The sequence below is a fragment of the Ascaphus truei genome, chromosome 5 (genome assembly GCF_040206685.1).
Source record: "Ascaphus truei isolate aAscTru1 chromosome 5, aAscTru1.hap1, whole genome shotgun sequence".
Lineage (NCBI taxonomy): Eukaryota > Metazoa > Chordata > Amphibia > Anura > Ascaphidae > Ascaphus > Ascaphus truei.
The window spans coordinates 2,914,069-2,932,490 of NC_134487.1; the positions used below are offsets into that span (position 1 = coordinate 2,914,069).

Sequence of the window (18,422 nt, forward strand, 5' to 3'; positions counted from 1 at the left end):
CAGAGTTAAGACAAATAATACATGGTTACAAATACAGTTACATAATGAGCAGGGTATACATTATATACAAGACATTGCATGCACAGTTAAAGATAATATATATTATAGGTGTATGAAACAGTTACAGACCAGATTAAAATGTGTGACAGCCTTAGATTTGAATTTATATGGGGCAATAGGAGGAGTTTAGGGTGCTGTTATGGGGCAATAGGAGGAGTTTAGGGTGCTGTTATGGGGCAATAGGAGGAGTTTAGGGTGCTGTTATGGGGCACTGTTTGAGAGACCTGCGAGGTCTAGAAATCTACAAACAAACCCCACAAAGTGCCCCATAGTTATAACCCCTCACATAGAAAACACAAATATAGCATTTCATTCAAAAAGGTCTTTTAATTGCCATAAAAGTTTTGCAATTTACCTAAATTCTTCTGTAGCTTCCATTTGGGAACAAGGAGCTTGTAGGATTTGCGCACGCGGAGCTTGTAGGATTTGCGCACGAGGAGCTTGTAGGATTTGCGCACGAGGAGCTTGTAGGATTTGCGCACGAGGAGCTTGTAGGATTTGCGCACGAGGAGCTTGTAGGATTTGCGCCGCCAGAACTTTTTAGGGAGATCCTATTCAGAAATAGAGAATACAAAATGAACATAGTGTAATGTAAGCTCGCACTGCGGTCTGAGTACAATCAGTACTATATAACCCTAGATATTACACACAAGCTCTGTTACACTGTGTTACAATCAGGGACACACATACACACAGATTCTGTTACACTGACTGCACAATACACTGAAACCCTGAATGACTCTAGCATTGCAATACAGCTAAACATTTGACAAGGAACAGGCACACACCTGCTGTTTAGTCTGCACACACTGACTCTGCTCACAACAGCTCCTTGCAGCACTGCCTACCTCTAGCATCATGAACCTGCTATGTATTTTAACTTTTTTCTTTCTCCTGGCCTCATGGAGATGTTACTCCCTCTATCCACTACAAACTCCTCCATCCTGGCCCACACCCAACATCACCATACACCATGGACTACTCAGAAGCCTTGCACTATCTACTGAATGTTGGTGGAGAACTCTAAAAACCAGCTCACCAACCACCTCTCACTCAAATGGCAAACATCACAAATCTACAACTTGCAAACAACTACCCAAATTTCTACTCATACTATTACTCTCTTTAGCAGGTGATATTGAACCTAACCCAGGTCCTCCCATTTCAGCTCTGTCCCATGCCCCTGAGAATTCCACCTTTAAATTCCAAAAAGGGCTATCTGTCGCCCATATAAATATCCGGAGCCTGCTGCCCAAACTGGACGAACTAAGGGCATGGTGCCTTATGCATAAGCCCAAAGTCATCGTTCTTACAGAAACATGGCTATCCCCTAAAACTCCTAATGCAAATATCGGCATCCAGGGATACTCCATTTTTAGGAGAGATAGGTCAAAGAGAGGAGGAGGGGTGTTATTTTATATTGCAGACACATTACAATTTACACTGTTAAATTGCACACCAAGCTCACCCTCTTTTGAAATTCTAGTTGGCAAAATCTGCCTCCCCTTTTCTAAGCCCATCTTGCTTGCTGGCATCTACCGCCCCCCTAAAGCCCCTCTACAATCCCTGACTGATATCACCCAATTTCTTGGCTCCATTTCCTCTCTGAATGAGAAGAGTGAGCTGCTAGTTCTTGGGGATTTCAACTTCAATTGGCTTGACCCTAAAAACCACAAAATCCAGATACAACTCAAGTCACTTAACCTATCGCAACTCATTTCCCAACCCACACGGACAAACCTGAAATCGCACAACCATTCCTTGCTTGACTGGATTCTCTCCTCAAACCCCAGCAGAATCCAATCCTCTGGCATCCTTCCTGATATTTTCAGTGACCATGCAATAGTGTACTGTGTAAGGAAAATTAAACCACCCCATTCAAGCCCTAAAGTTCTCCTCACTAGAACATTTAAAAACTTTAACCCACAACAGTTTCTGGATGACCTTACCAACTGCCCATGGCACAGAATCGATTTAATTCCCAACCCTGATTCTGCGCTCGACTATTTCCAATCGGAGTTCTTAAAACTCTGCGATACCCATGCTCCACTACGCAAAATAAGGGTACGGGGGGGCCCACCTTCCATGGGTTACACCTGACCTTATAGCACTCTACCAGTTCAGGGATGCCTTGTGGAAAAGCTACAAAGTAACTGGCACTACCAAGGATCTCAATCACTACAGATGCATGCGGACATGTGCACAAGGCAAACAAGGCATGCAAAAGCACAATATTACTCTGACAATCTCCACCAAAATACATCAAACCCAGCTAACTTCTGGAAGGTTATCAACAATATATTCCAGCCTCCTAACCATCAACAACCAAGTAATATCACTAAGGGGGATATTACTCTGACAAACCCCACTGACATTGCAAATGCATTCAGTGATTATATTGTGGGGTGTGCCACTAACTTATTAGCGAAACTCAGCCCAAACCACAAACCTGAATCTCATCCTGGGAGTACCCCTATAGTCCCACCCCCTCCCAACACTGCCCACAATTTTCAATTTGGCCCAGTATCTGAAGAGGAGATTATACAGGCGCTCCTCAAATTAAAACTAAGCAGCCAATGTGGACCTGACTTGCTACAATCTAGGTTCCTACGACTTGGTGCCCCAGCCATTGCCAAACCAATTGCTTCCATAGTCAACTCTATCCTGTCTGCAGGCCATAACCCTAAGACCTGGAAAACTGCCAGAGTTGTCCCAATCTTCAAAAGTGGGGACAAAAACACTGTCTCAAACTACAGGCCAATCTCACTTCTCCCAATTCTATCCAAAGTCATGGAAAAATGTGTCCACTCCCAATTAAGCGACTACTACACCAAGACAAATTTCCCTAGCCAATTCCAATCTGGGTTTCGCCCCAAACACTCCACCGTAACTACCCTGCTAAAAGTTTGCAATGAAATCCAGTGTGGAATGGAACGGGGACAACTCACTGGTGCAGTATTCCTAGATTTTGCACAGGCTTTTGATACCGTTGATCATGCTATCCTGCTTAAACTCTGGAATAGGGGAACATACTTTAAACTGGTTTCAGTCCTACCTATCAGGTAGATCCAAACATGTGTCCATCTCAGGCTCTAACTCCAACCCCCTGGATATCACCTGTGGTGTCCCGCAAGGCTCCGTTCTGGGGCCCCTACTCTTCTCAGTGTTCATTAATGATCTTCCCACAGCTTGTAAGGAAGCCTCAATACACATGTATGCAGATGACACAATCCTATATGCATACAGCCATAGCCTCTCTGACCTTCAACACATACTTCAGTCTGACTTTTTGAGACTCGAAAACTGGATTTCCCAAAACAAACTGTTTTTAAACACTGACAAGACTGTAACAATGGTATTTGGGACCAAGACTAAATTCTTAAAGCTTCCAGCGACTGAGCTCCTGATTAGAACCAACGCTAACACCACCCTAACTCCTGTCACTAGTTTTAAATACCTGGGCTTATGGTTTGACTCCCACTTAACATTCGGGATGCACATTGATACCCTGACAACCAAGACCTATGCCAAACTAGGGGTACTTTACAGGAACAAATCCTCCAAAAGTCTCCTGGTCAGAAAGCGTATTGCACAGCAGATGCTAATGCCAATTATTGACTATGGAGACATAGTATATGGCTCGGCTCCTCAAACCCACCTTAGCAAACTTGACACCCTCTACAATTCAATTTGTCGTTTTGTTCTCCAATGCAACTACAACACACATCACTGCGAAATGCTCAAAGAACTAGATTGGTCATCACTAGAGTCTAGGCGCAAAGTTCACCTTTCCAGTCTTGCCTTTAAATTCTTCATGGGCAAGCTACCCAGCTACCTGAACAAGCTCCTCACCCCTACCACACGCAGCACCTATTACCTGAGATCAGACTCCAAAAGACTGTTCATGGTCCCAAGGCTCAACAAAGTATCCGGACGTTCCTCCTTCTCCTTCCGTGCACCCCAAAACTGGAACAACCTACCAAAGACTTTCACATCCACCACCAGTTTAAGTTCTTTCAAATCTAAGGCTGTCTCACATTTTAACCTGGTCTGTAACTGTTTCATACGCTCATAATATATATATTATCTGTAACTGTACATGCAATGTCCTGTATATAATGTATATACCCTGTTCATTTATGTAACTGTATTTGTAACCATGTATTCTTTGTCTTAACTCTGTGCCCAGGACATGCTTGAAAATGAGAGGTAACTCTCACTGTATTACTTCCTGGTAAAATATGTTATAAATAAATAAATAAATAACACTGTGTTACACTCAGGGACACACATACACACAGATTCTGTTACACTCAGGGACACACATACACACAGATTCTGTTACACTCAGGGACACACATACACACAGATTCTGTTACACTCAGGGACACACATACACACAGATTCTGTTACACTCAGGGACACACATACACACAGATTCTGTTACACTCAGGGACACACATACACACAGATTCTGTTACACTGTGTTACACTCAGGGACACACATACACACAGATTCTGTTACACTGTGTTACACTCAGGGACACACATACACACAGATTCTGTTACACTGTGTTACACTCAGGGACACACATACACACAGATTCTGTTACACTCAGGGACACACATACACACAGGTTCTGTTACACCGTGTTACACTCAGGGACACACATACACACAGATTATGTTACACCGTGTTACACTCAGGGACACACATACACACAGGTTCTGTTACACTCAGGGACACACATACACACAGGCTCTGTTACACTGTGTTACACTCAGGGACACACATACACACAGATTCTGTTACACTCAGGGACACACATACACACAGGTTCTGTTACACTGTGTTACACTCAGGGACACACATACACACAGATTCTGTTACACTGTGTTACACTCAGGGACACACATACACACAGATTCTGTTACACTCAGGGACACACATACACACAGATTCTGTTACACTGTGTTACACTCAGGGACACACACATACACACAGATTCTGTTACACTCAGGGACACACATACACACAGGTTCTGTTACACCGTGTTACACTCAGGGACACACATACACACAGATTCTGTTACACTCAGGGACACACATACACACAGGTTCTGTTACACTCAGGGACACACATACACACAGATTCTGTTACACTCAGGGACACACATACACACAGATTCTGTTACACTCAGGGACACACATACACACAGATTCTGTTACACTCAGGGACACACATACACACAGGTTCTGTTACACTGTGTTACACTCAGGGACACACATACACACAGATTCTGTTACACTCAGGGACACACATACACACAGATTCTGTTACACTCAGGGACACACATACACACAGATTCTGTTACACTCAGGGACACACATACACACAGATTCTGTTACACTCAGGGACACACATACACACAGATTCTGTTACACTCAGGGACACACATACACACAGATTCTGTTACACTCAGGGACACACATACACACAGATTCTGTTACACTCAGGGACACACATACACACAGATTCTGTTACACTGTGTTACACTCAGGGACACACATACACACAGATTCTGTTACACTCAGGGACACACATACACACAGATTCTGTTACACTCAGGGACACACATACACACAGATTCTGTTACACTCAGGGACACACATACACACAGATTCTGTTACACTGTGTTACACTCAGGGACACACATACACACAGATTCTGTTACACTGTGTTACACTCAGGGACACACATACACACAGATTCTGTTACACTGTGTTACACTCAGGGACACACATACACACAGATTCTGTTACACTGTGTTACACTCAGGGACACACATACACACAGATTCTGTTACACTGTGTTACACTCAGGGACACACATACACACAGATTCTGTTACACTGTGTTACACTCAGGGACACACATACACACAGATTCTGTTACACTCAGGGACACACATACACACAGGTTCTGTTACACCGTGTTACACTCAGGGACACACATACACACAGATTATGTTACACCGTGTTACACTCAGGGACACACATACACACAGATTCTGTTACACTCAGGGACACACATACACACAGGTTCTGTTACACTGTGTTACACTCAGGGACACACATACACACAGATTCTGTTACACTGTGTTACACTCAGGGACACACATACACACAGATTCTGTTACACTCAGGGACACACATACACACAGATTCTGTTACACTGTGTTACACTCAGGGACACACATACACACAGATTCTGTTACACTGTGTTACACTCAGGGACACACATACACACAGGTTCTGTTACACCGTGTTACACTCAGGGACACACATACACACAGATTCTGTTACACTCAGGGACACACATACACACAGGTTCTGTTACACTGTGTTACACTCAGGGACACACATACACACAGATTCTGTTACACTCAGGGACACACATACACACAGGTTCTGTTACACCGTGTTACACTCAGGGACACACATACACACAGATTCTGTTACACTCAGGGACACACATACACACAGGTTCTGTTACACTCAGGGACACACATACACACAGATTCTGTTACACTCAGGGACACACATACACACAGGTTCTGTTACACCGTGTTACACTCAGGGACACACATACACACAGATTCTGTTACACTCAGGGACACACATACACACAGATTCTGTTACACTCAGGGACACACATACACACAGATTCTGTTACACTCAGGGACACACATACACACAGATTCTGTTACACTCAGGGACACACATACACACAGGTTCTGTTACACTGTGTTACACTCAGGGACACACATACACACAGATTCTGTTACACTCAGGGACACACATACACACAGATTCTGTTACACTCAGGGACACACATACACACAGATTCTGTTACACTCAGGGACACACATACACACAGATTCTGTTACACTGTGTTACACTCAGGGACACACATACACACAGATTCTGTTACACTCAGGGACACACATACACACAGATTCTGTTACACTCAGGGACACACATACACACAGATTCTGTTACACTCAGGGACACACATACACACAGATTCTGTTACACTCAGGGACACACATACACACAGATTCTGTTACACTCAGGGACACACATACACACAGATTCTGTTACACTCAGGGACACACATACACACAGATTCTGTTACACTCAGGGACACACATACACACAGATTCTGTTACACTCAGGGACACACATACACACAGGTTCTGTTACACTCAGGGACACACATACACACAGATTCTGTTACACTGTGTTACACTCAGGGACACACATACACACAGGTTCTGTTACACTGTGTTACACTCAGGGACACACATACACACAGATTCTGTTACACTGTGTTACACTCAGGGACACACATACACACAGATTCTGTTACACTGTGTTACACTCAGGGACACACATACACACAGGTTCTGTTACACTGTGTTACACTCAGGGACACACATACACACAGATTCTGTTACACTCAGGGACACACATACACACAGATTCTGTTACACTCAGGGACACACATACACACAGATTCTGTTACACTGTGTTACACTCAGGGACACACATACACACAGATTCTGTTACACTCAGGGACACACATACACACAGATTCTGTTACACTCAGGGACACACATACACACAGATTCTGTTACACTCAGGGACACACATACACACAGATTCTGTTACACTCAGGGACACACATACACACAGATTCTGTTACACTCAGGGACACACATACACACAGATTCTGTTACACTGTGTTACACTAAGGGACACACAAACACACAGATTCTGTTACACTCAGGGACACACATACACACAGATTCTGTTACACTGTGTCACACTCAGGGACACACATACACACAGATTCTGTTACACTCAGGGACACACATACACACAGATTCTGTTACACTCAGGGACACACATACACACAGGTTCTGTTACACCGTGTTACACTCAGGGACACACATACACACAGATTCTGTTACACTCAGGGACACACATACACACAGGTTCTGTTACACCGTGTTACACTCAGGGACACACATACACACAGGTTCTGTTACACTCAGGGACACACATACACACAGATTCTGTTACACTCAGGGACACACATACACACAGATTCTGTTACACTCAGGGACACACATACACACAGATTCTGTTACACTCAGGGACACACATACACACAGGTTCTGTTACACTCAGGGACACACATACACACAGATTCTGTTACACTCAGGGACACACATACACACAGATTCTGTTACACTCAGGGACACACATACACACAGATTCTGTTACACTGTGTTACACACATACACACAGGTTCTGTTACACTCAGGGACACACATACACACAGATTCTGTTACACTGTGTTACACACATACACACAGGCTCTGTTACACTGTGTTACACTCAGGGACACACATACACACAGATTCTGTTACACTGTGTTACACTCAGGGACACACATACACACAGGTTCTGTTACACTCAGGGACACACATACACACAGATTCTGTTACACTGTGTTACACTAAGGGACACACAAACACACAGATTCTGTTACACTCAGGGACACACATACACACAGATTCTGTTACACTCAGGGACACACATACACACAGATTCTGTTACACTGTGTTACACTCAGGGACACACATACACACAGATTCTGTTACACTCAGGGACACACAAACACACAGATTCTGTTACACTCAGGGACACACATACACACAGGTTCTGTTACACTCAGGGACACACATACACACAGATTCTGTTACACTCAGGGACACACATACACACAGATTCTGTTACACTGTGTTACACTCAGGGACACACATACACACAGGTTCTGTTACACCGTGTTACACTCAGGGACACACAAACACACAGATTCTGTTACACTGTGTTACACTCAGGGACACACATACACACAGATTCTGTTACACTGTGTTACACTCAGGGACACACATACACACAGATTCTGTTACACTGTGTTACACTCAGGGACACACATACACACAGGTTCTGTTACACTGTGTTACACTCAGGGACACACATACACACAGATTCTGTTACACTGTGTTACACTCAGGGACACACATACACACAGATTCTGTTACACTGTGTTACACTCAGGGACACACATACACACAGGTTCTGTTACACTGTGTTACACTCAGGGACACACATACACACAGATTCTGTTACACTGTGTTACACTCAGGGACACACATACACACAGGTTCTGTTACACTGTGTTACACTCAGGGACACACATACACACAGATTCTGTTACACTCAGGGACACACATACACACAGATTCTGTTACACTCAGGGACACACATACACACAGATTCTGTTACACTGTGTTACACTCAGGGACACACATACACACAGGCTCTGTTACACTGTGTCACACTCAGGGACACACATACACACAGGTTCTGTTACACTGTGTCACACTCAGGGACACACATACACACAGATTCTGTTACATTGTGTCACACTCAGGGACACACATACACACAGGTTCTGTTACACTGTGTCACACCCAGGGACACACATACACACAGATTCTGTTACACTGTGTTACACTCAGGGACACACATACACACAGATTCTGTTACACTGTGTTACACTCAGGGACACACATACACACAGGTTCTGTTACACCGTGTTACACTCAGGGACACACATACACACAGATTCTGTTACACTGTGTTACACTCAGGGACACACATACACACAGATTCTGTTACACTGTGTTACACTCAGGGACACACATACACACAGATTCTGTTACACCGTGTTACACTCAGGGACACACATACACACAGGCTCTGTTACACTGTGTTACACTCAGGGACACACATACACACAGGCTCTGTTACACTGTCACACTCGGGGACACATACACACAGGCTCTGTTACACTGTGTTACACTCAGGGACACACATACACACAGATTCTGTTACACTGTGTCACACTCAGGGACACACATACACACAGGTTCTGTTACACTGTGTCACACCCAGGGACACACATACACACAGATTCTGTTACACTGTGTTACACTCAGGGACACACATACACACAGATTCTGTTACACTGTGTTACACTCAGGGACACACATACACACAGATTCTGTTACACTGTGTTACACTCAGGGACACACATACACACAGGTTCTGTTACACTGTGTTACACTCAGGGACACACATACACACAGGCTCTGTTACACTGTGTTACACTCAGGGACACACATACACACAGGCTCTGTTACACTGTGTTACACTCAGGGACACACATACACACAGGCTCTGTTACACTGTGTCACACCCAGGGACACACATACACACAGATTCTGTTACACTGTGTTACACTCAGGGACACACATACACACAGATTCTGTTACACTGTGTTACACTCAGGGACACACATACACACAGATTCTGTTACACTGTGTTACACTCAGGGACACACATACACACAGGTTCTGTTACACTGTGTTACACTCAGGGACACACATACACACAGATTCTGTTACACTGTGTTACACTCAGGGACACACATACACACAGGTTCTGTTACACTGTGTTACACTCAGGGACACACATACACACAGGCTCTGTTACACTGTGTTACACTCAGGGACACACATACACACAGATTCTGTTACACTCAGGGACACACATACACACAGGTTCTGTTACACCGTGTTACACTCAGGGACACACATACACACAGATTCTGTTACACTGTGTTACACTCAGGGACACACATACACACAGGCTCTGTTACACTGTGTTACACTCAGGGACACACATACACACAGGCTCTGTTACACTGTGTCACACTCAGGGACACACATACACACAGGCTCTGTTACACCGTGTTACACTCAGGGACACACATACACACAGATTCTGTTACACTGTGTTACACTCAGGGACACACATACACACAGGCTCTGTTACACTGTGTCACACTCAGGGACACACATACACACAGGCTCTGTTACACCGTGTTACACTCAGGGACACACATACACACAGGTTCTGTTACACTGTGTCACACTCAGGGACACACATACACACAGGTTCTGTTACACTGTGTTACACTCAGGGACACACATACACACAGGTTCTGTTACACTGTGTTACACTCAGGGACACACATACACACAGGTTCTGTTACACCGTGTTACACTCAGGGACACACATACACACAGGTTCTGTTACACTCAGGGACACACATACACACAGGTTCTGTTACACTCAGGGACACACATACACACAGATTCTGTTACACTCAGGGACACACATACACACAGGTTCTGTTACACTCAGGGACACACATACACACAGATTCTGTTACACTCAGGGACACACATACACACAGGTTCTGTTACACCGTGTTACACTCAGGGACACACATACACACAGATTCTGTTACACTGTGTTACACTCAGGGACACACATACACACAGGTTCTGTTACACTGTGTCACACTCAGGGACACACATACACACAGATTCTGTTACACTGTGTCACACTCAGGGACACACATACACACAGATTATGTTACACCGTGTTACACTCAGGGACACACATACACACAGATTCTGTTACACTCAGGGACACACATACACACAGGTTCTGTTACACCGTGTTACACTCAGGGACACACATACACACAGATTCTGTTACACTGTGTTACACTCAGGGACACACATACACACAGATTCTGTTACACTCAGGGACACACATACACACAGATTCTGTTACACCGTGTTACACTCAGGGACACACATACACACAGATTATGTTACACCGTGTTACACTCAGGGACACACATACACACAGGCTCTGTTACACTGTGTTACACTCAGGGACACATATACACACAGGCTCTGTTACACTGTGTCACACTCAGGGACACACATACACACAGGCTCTGTTACACTGTGTCACACTCAGGGACACACATACACACAGGCTCTGTTACACTGTGTTACACTCAGGGACACACATACACACAGGCTCTGTTACACTGTGTCACACTCAGGGACACACATACACACAGGCTCTGTTACACTGTCACACTCGGGGACACACACACACAGGCTCTGTTACACTGTGTCACACCCAGGGACACACATACACACAGGCTCTGTTACACGGTGTCACACTCAGGGACACACATACACACAGGCTCTGTTACACTGTGTCACACTCAGGGACACACATACACACAGGCTCTGTTACACTGTGTCACACTCAGGGACACACATACACACAGGCTTTGTTACACTGTGTTACACTCAGGGACACACATACACACAGATTCTGTTACACTGTGTCACACTCAGGGACACACATACACACAGGTTCTGTTACACTGTGTCACACTCAGGGACACACATACACACAGGCTCTGTTACACTGTGTTACACTCAGGGACACATACACACAGGCTCTGTTACACTGTGTCACACTCAGGGACACATACACACAGGCTCTGTTACACTGTGTCACACTCAGGGACACACATACACACAGGCTCTGTTACACTGTGTCACACTCAGGGACACACATATACACAGGCTCTGTTACACTGTGTCACACTCAGGGACACACATATACACAGGCTCTGTAAACACCATCAGACAAAATCTAACTACCAAAAAGAAGCCTCTATTAAAAAGCAAGCACCCCCCCCTCTCTGAAATCAACTATTTAAAACACCACTAAAAATTACATCTTACTAAATAAAAATTACATTGCCCAAACATTTACAAACAAACAAGCAAAATACATTTAAAATACATAAAAACAAGCATTGGCAAAAACAACCATTGATGGTCCCCTGTATGTATGTATATCCATAGAGACTTACATAAATACAGTGGCAATGAATGGGCATCCCAAAAATTCAATCACAATAAAAATAAAAAACCTGTAAAAAAAATAACTTACATTCCATATTTGTACTCACCTTTAGATGTCTTCACCCTCCGATTCCCGGGGACACCGCAAGCTCTCGAACCAATCCACGAACAGGCCACAGGTAAAAAAAAATCCAAAGTCTTTTTCTTCTTTCCTTTTCTTCTTCTGTAATTTGTAATCCAATTTCGGCACTTTCTTGGGTCTTTTGGGGTCTTCATCTGTATCTTCCGCAGGCACGCCCTTGTCCTCCTATTTGAGGAGGGGGTCCTTCCTCCTCTGCTTTTTGCCGGAAAATGAGGCTGCATAGGCTTTTATAGGCCTATGACGTCACATTTATGGCAAATGGTTCCACGGCTCTAATTGGCCATTGAAAACCATGTGCCTTTTTTCTTTTTTGGTGATGTCATGTAAAGGAAATGAAGCCAGCCAATTAGAATGGCTGTGCATCCTTTCCCTTTAATATGACGTCATCAAAAGCAAGATGGCCGGTGTCACATGGTACTTGAGCCAATCAGATCATCGGAACTATATCCACAATCTGATTGGCTGTAGTAGACTATGTGACTCCCTTTGGATGACGTAACAAACCTCTCAAGAAACTCTGTCACATGGTCTACAACAGCCAATCAGATTGGGGATATAGTTCCCACGATCTGATTGGCTCAAGTACCATGTGATGCCGGCCATCTTGCTTTTGATGACATCATGTTAAAGGGAAAGGATGCACAGCCATTCTGATTGACTGGCTTAATTTCCATTACATGACGTCACCATAAAAAAAAGAAAGGTACATGGTTTTCACTGGCCAATCAGAGCCATGGGAACCATTTGCCGAAAATGTGATGTCATAGGCCTATAAAAGCCTATGCAGCCACATTTTCCGGCAAAAAGCAGAGGAGAAGGACCTCCTCCTCCAATAGGAGGACACAGGCATGCCTGCGGAATATACAAATGAAGAAGATACAGATGAAGAAGAAGATACAGATGAAGACCCCAGAAGACCCAAGAAAGTGCCGAAATTGGATTACAAATTACAGAAGAAGAGAAAGACTTTGGATTTTTTTTTACCTGTGGCTTGTTCCTGTTCGTGGATTGGTTCGAGAGCTTGCGGTGTCCCCGGGAATCGGAGGGTGAAGACATCTAAAGGTGAGTAAAAATATGGAATGTAAGTTATTTTTTTTACAGGTATTTATTTTTATTGTGATTGAATTTTTGGGATGCCCATTCATTGCCACTGTATTTATGTAAGTCTCTATGGATATACATACATACAGGGGACCATCAATGGTTGTTTTTGCCAATGTTTGTTTTTATGTATTTTAAATGTATTTTGCTTGTTTTTTTTTTTAGAAATGTTTGGGCAATGTAATTTTTATTTAGTAAGATGTCATTTTTAGTGGTGTTTTAAATAGTTGATTTCAGAGAGGGGGGGTGCTTGCTTTTTAATAGTGGCTTCTTTTTTGGTAGTTAGATTTTGTTTGATGGTGGTTACTTTGAGCTTTCATTTATTTCATAATGGTTTTGTTTTGGTGTTTTAATTGTGAATTGTGGAATTTATTTTGGATTAGATTAATTGATTGGTGGTAATTTAGTTCTGTTTACTTCTTGATTTGTTTTTAATTTCTGATTGTTTGGATGGCATCTTGTTTGTGATTGTTTATTTTACTTTGAGCATTGACTGGCATAGTGTTAAATGATGCACAGATTATATGGGCATCATGTACCCACTGTGCCATTCAATTGTTTTATTGGCATTTGTTATCTATTTAATTGGCTATGTGATGTGTTTTATTTTACTATGTGGTGTATTTTATTTTGCTATGTGCTGTGTTTGATTTTGCTGTGTAATGTTATTTTATGTGGCTATGTAATGTGTTTTATTTGGGCCTGTTTTTTTAATCCTTCCCCATTTCTTGGTATATTGGTCAATCATGTCCATATTATGAGCATGATGTACCCAATGTACCAATGAATGGGTGAAGGGTGGGGTTAGTTGCCTGGGGAGGGTGGTTAGGCCTCCTGGGTGGGTAGTAGCAGAAGGTGGGTTAACCCCTTAATTACTTTCGCGGTTATTAAGCGCTAAGGTGATTAAGGGGCTAGGGGACATTAGAATGTATTTATTATGTATTCTTGCTGACATCGGAGGACATGGCCCTGCAGTAAGCTGACGAGGATGCCCATCACATTGCCAGGGGTAAGTAGAACTGTTTTTATTTACTTTATTATGCTGTCTGGATATCTGGGTAATAGTTATTTTGCCCATTACTGTACTGTATGTGTTTGGGGGGGGTGGGGAGGTGTATTGATTTAAATGTAGGACATGTTTTATTTTTTCACATACAGGATTGGTACCGCAGGGCAGCGGGGACCCACGGGGAACACCCAGCCCCACGGCTACAACCCGAGGACCCCTGGACGCCCACGTGTACCACCTGAGGACCCACGAGGGACACCTACGGGGAAGAACAGGGGGCCCCACAGCTGTGGGGGCCCAGGGGACCCGCAGGGACCACCCGAGGGCCCACAAGCCCCCGTGGGAACCACCCGAGGGCCCACTAACCTCCGTGGGGACAACCCAGGAACCCTCAGACACCCACGGGGACCACCCATGGATCCCATTGGGACCCGCGAGGACCACCTGGAGGCCCACGGAGCCTAGCGGGGACCACATGGAGGCCCCCAGACACCCGTGGGTACCTCCCGGGGTGCACTGTGGGGCCTGCGGACACCCGTCTGGACAATCATGTGTGTAACAAAATAAATCATGGTTTTATGTGGGGGCACAGGGTGTGGGATGTGTATTGGTGCTTAATAAATATTTTTAAATTTAAATGTTATTACTAGTGTAGATGAACAGGGGGTCTCCGGAGCTGAACCACATTGATTTGAGGTCCAGGAACACCTTACTTCCTGAGATACAGGCCCCGTTATGGAGTGCCGGTATCTCTGCCATGTAAATGTCTCGCGTCACGTGATCGGGACATTTCCATGCATAGGAGATACCGGCCCCCCATAACGGGGCCTGTATACACAAGTAATAAAATGTAAATGTTAAAATATTATTTCTGGTGAGATTTTCGCAGAGGCGGATCTCTCTCTGCCGCAGGTACAACTCGCCGGGTGAGCCCTTCTCGGAGGGCAGGTCCGATCGCCGCCGGCAACTCGCCATGTTTGGAAATGTGGCTCTCACTGGTATTCGGGCCTTTCTGCATACCGTGAGAGCAACTCAGCGAAAAAAATGGCGATTTCAAAACCCTGCAGATAATTTCTATCGGACTTTACTGCATGAGGCCCTAAGTGTCTAGTCGGGATGGCAGAGGTACTGTACCTCGGGCATAGGGTAGGTGGGGGCATCTCAAGCCGGAGCTGGCTAAGGTACAGGCAATCATCCAGTGGCCAGTGCCCCGAACAAAGAAGCAAGTTATGGCTTTTCTAGGCACCGCTGGCTACTATAGGAAGTTTGTCCCCCAGTACAGCGCCCTGGCCAAACCTCTGACTAACCTGACCCAGAAGACACTCTCAGTTCTGGTTACCTGGTCTCCCTCTTGGCATTCCAGGCTCTGAAGTCTGCCCTGGATAGTGCTCCCATCCTGGTGGTTTTTGGTGCAGACCGATGCCTCGGACGATGGTGTCGGTGCTGTACTCAGCCAGGTAGGCGAGGATGGGGAAAGCACCCAATCGTCTACCTGAGCCGCAAGCTGTTTCCTCTTTAGGTGGCTTATGCCACAATTGAAAATGAGTACCTAGTCATCGTGTGGGCACTGAAGAAGCCCAGCCCTTCCTGTATGGCAGAGCTTTTACCGTGATCACGGCTCACAATCCCCTCAGCTGGTTACAGAGGTTGTCGGGGGAGAATGGCAAACTTCTGCGCTGGAGCCCTGCAGGAATTTGACTCCACTATCCAGCACATGAAGGGTGGTGAGCATGGCAATGCAGATGGACTCTCATGACAGGACATCCCCAGTGACCAGAAAACCTCCAGGATCTTCAGGTCTGTGGAGCCACCTGATGGGGTGACTGCCCCAGAGCCTTTGTCTTGAGGGGAGAGGTGTGATGGGAGGGGGTAACTAGGCTATCTAATAAAGGTAATACCCTCTGGTTACCCCTCAACCCGTGGGGTCCCTGGTACCTCATTAGCCAGGGACCAGGGATAATACATGCTGGAAAATAAAATGTCCATGTTTTTTCTTATTTCATGTTCCCTTGGCCCTAGAACGGAGAAATTTCGTGTGTGTCAGTTTTAGGGGGGATATTTGGGTGGAAATGCGATTATTTTGTTTGCAGGAGTTCGGGGGCCAAAGTTGCCGGTAGTTGTTTAATTCTCCCCGGCGAGCAGGCATGATTTGCCGGTACGCAGGATGAATTACACCGAGTTTTCCCAGTGTCCACCAGACTCCTGGATTTTGAACCCAAATATCCCAAAGCCATTTCCCTTATAAGTATAAGGTCTCCCAAAGTGTATACTTTATTAAAGTGTGAGTTATGATGTGTTACACAATTGTCATAAGGTTCTATACAGTCAGACCAAGCGCCAGCATAGATGCTGGAATGTCTGTATAGAGTCCGTAGTGAAGATATATAAGGTCCGATCAGCGGAAGATATATAAGGAGAAGCCCCAGTCAGAGAACCAGACCTTCCTGTGACTCGAGGCGATGAAGCTAGAAAAGCCTGCCCTGCAGAGACTAGGTCCCGTCTTTTGCGGCCTAGTTCTTCTAATCGTCCTAGCGGTCCCGGTCAGGATTTTGTGCCGAAATCTGTCCCAGAGGATTCAGGACTAGGTCCCGGTCAGGATGTTCGGCTGGATTTCGGTCTCAGGCGTCCGGAACTCGGTTCCGATCAGGGTAAGCCCTTGCAAGCGGGCGCCCTGCACCTCGGAAAGGCTAGATTGTACCCCCAGACCCCAGTAAGTGTGTATATTTTAGTATTCTGTATTTCTGTGTGTTTCCGAGGTCTTCATCCGAATAAACCTCATTTTATTTTACTGCTTTGTTTTGCCCTGTGACTGATCCCTTAAATATAAATGTGTTGAGAGACCTGGTCTCCCGTGACTGTCCTGGAACCAGATTCCATATTCTCTGCCTCCCTTTGCAGCTCGGGGGATTCATTTCTCCCTAGTTCAGCTGCCTGTTATTTCCCTGTCCCAGCAGCTAGCTGCATGTGAAAAGGCAACATTTTGATACACATGTTGTTTACTCAGACATAGTCAGTGAGTTGCTATAGCAACCTCAGCCTCTCTCTCAGAATGGGCTAGTCTGCTCTCCCCCTCTGCCTTGCTCACAGATGGTCTGTCCCCAGGCTATCCTGCTACCCAGAATACACTCACACTTTCTTTTACCTTCAACATTGGCTGAGAGTAC

General features: G+C 45.0%; 1 protein-coding gene across 2 annotated transcripts in view; it reads right to left on the minus strand.

The window, feature by feature from the left end:
- Positions 1-18,422, minus strand: part of LOC142494786 (SH3 and multiple ankyrin repeat domains protein 3-like) — a 156,379-nt gene that overhangs the window by 121,254 nt on the left and 16,703 nt on the right. For both annotated transcript variants that reach the window (XM_075599240.1, XM_075599239.1), the window contains exon 2: positions 416-611. In XM_075599240.1, coding sequence (XP_075455355.1) covers positions 416-438 — 23 coding nt within the window. In that variant the 5' untranslated portion in view covers positions 439-611. The remainder of the gene's footprint in view (positions 1-415; positions 612-18,422) is intronic.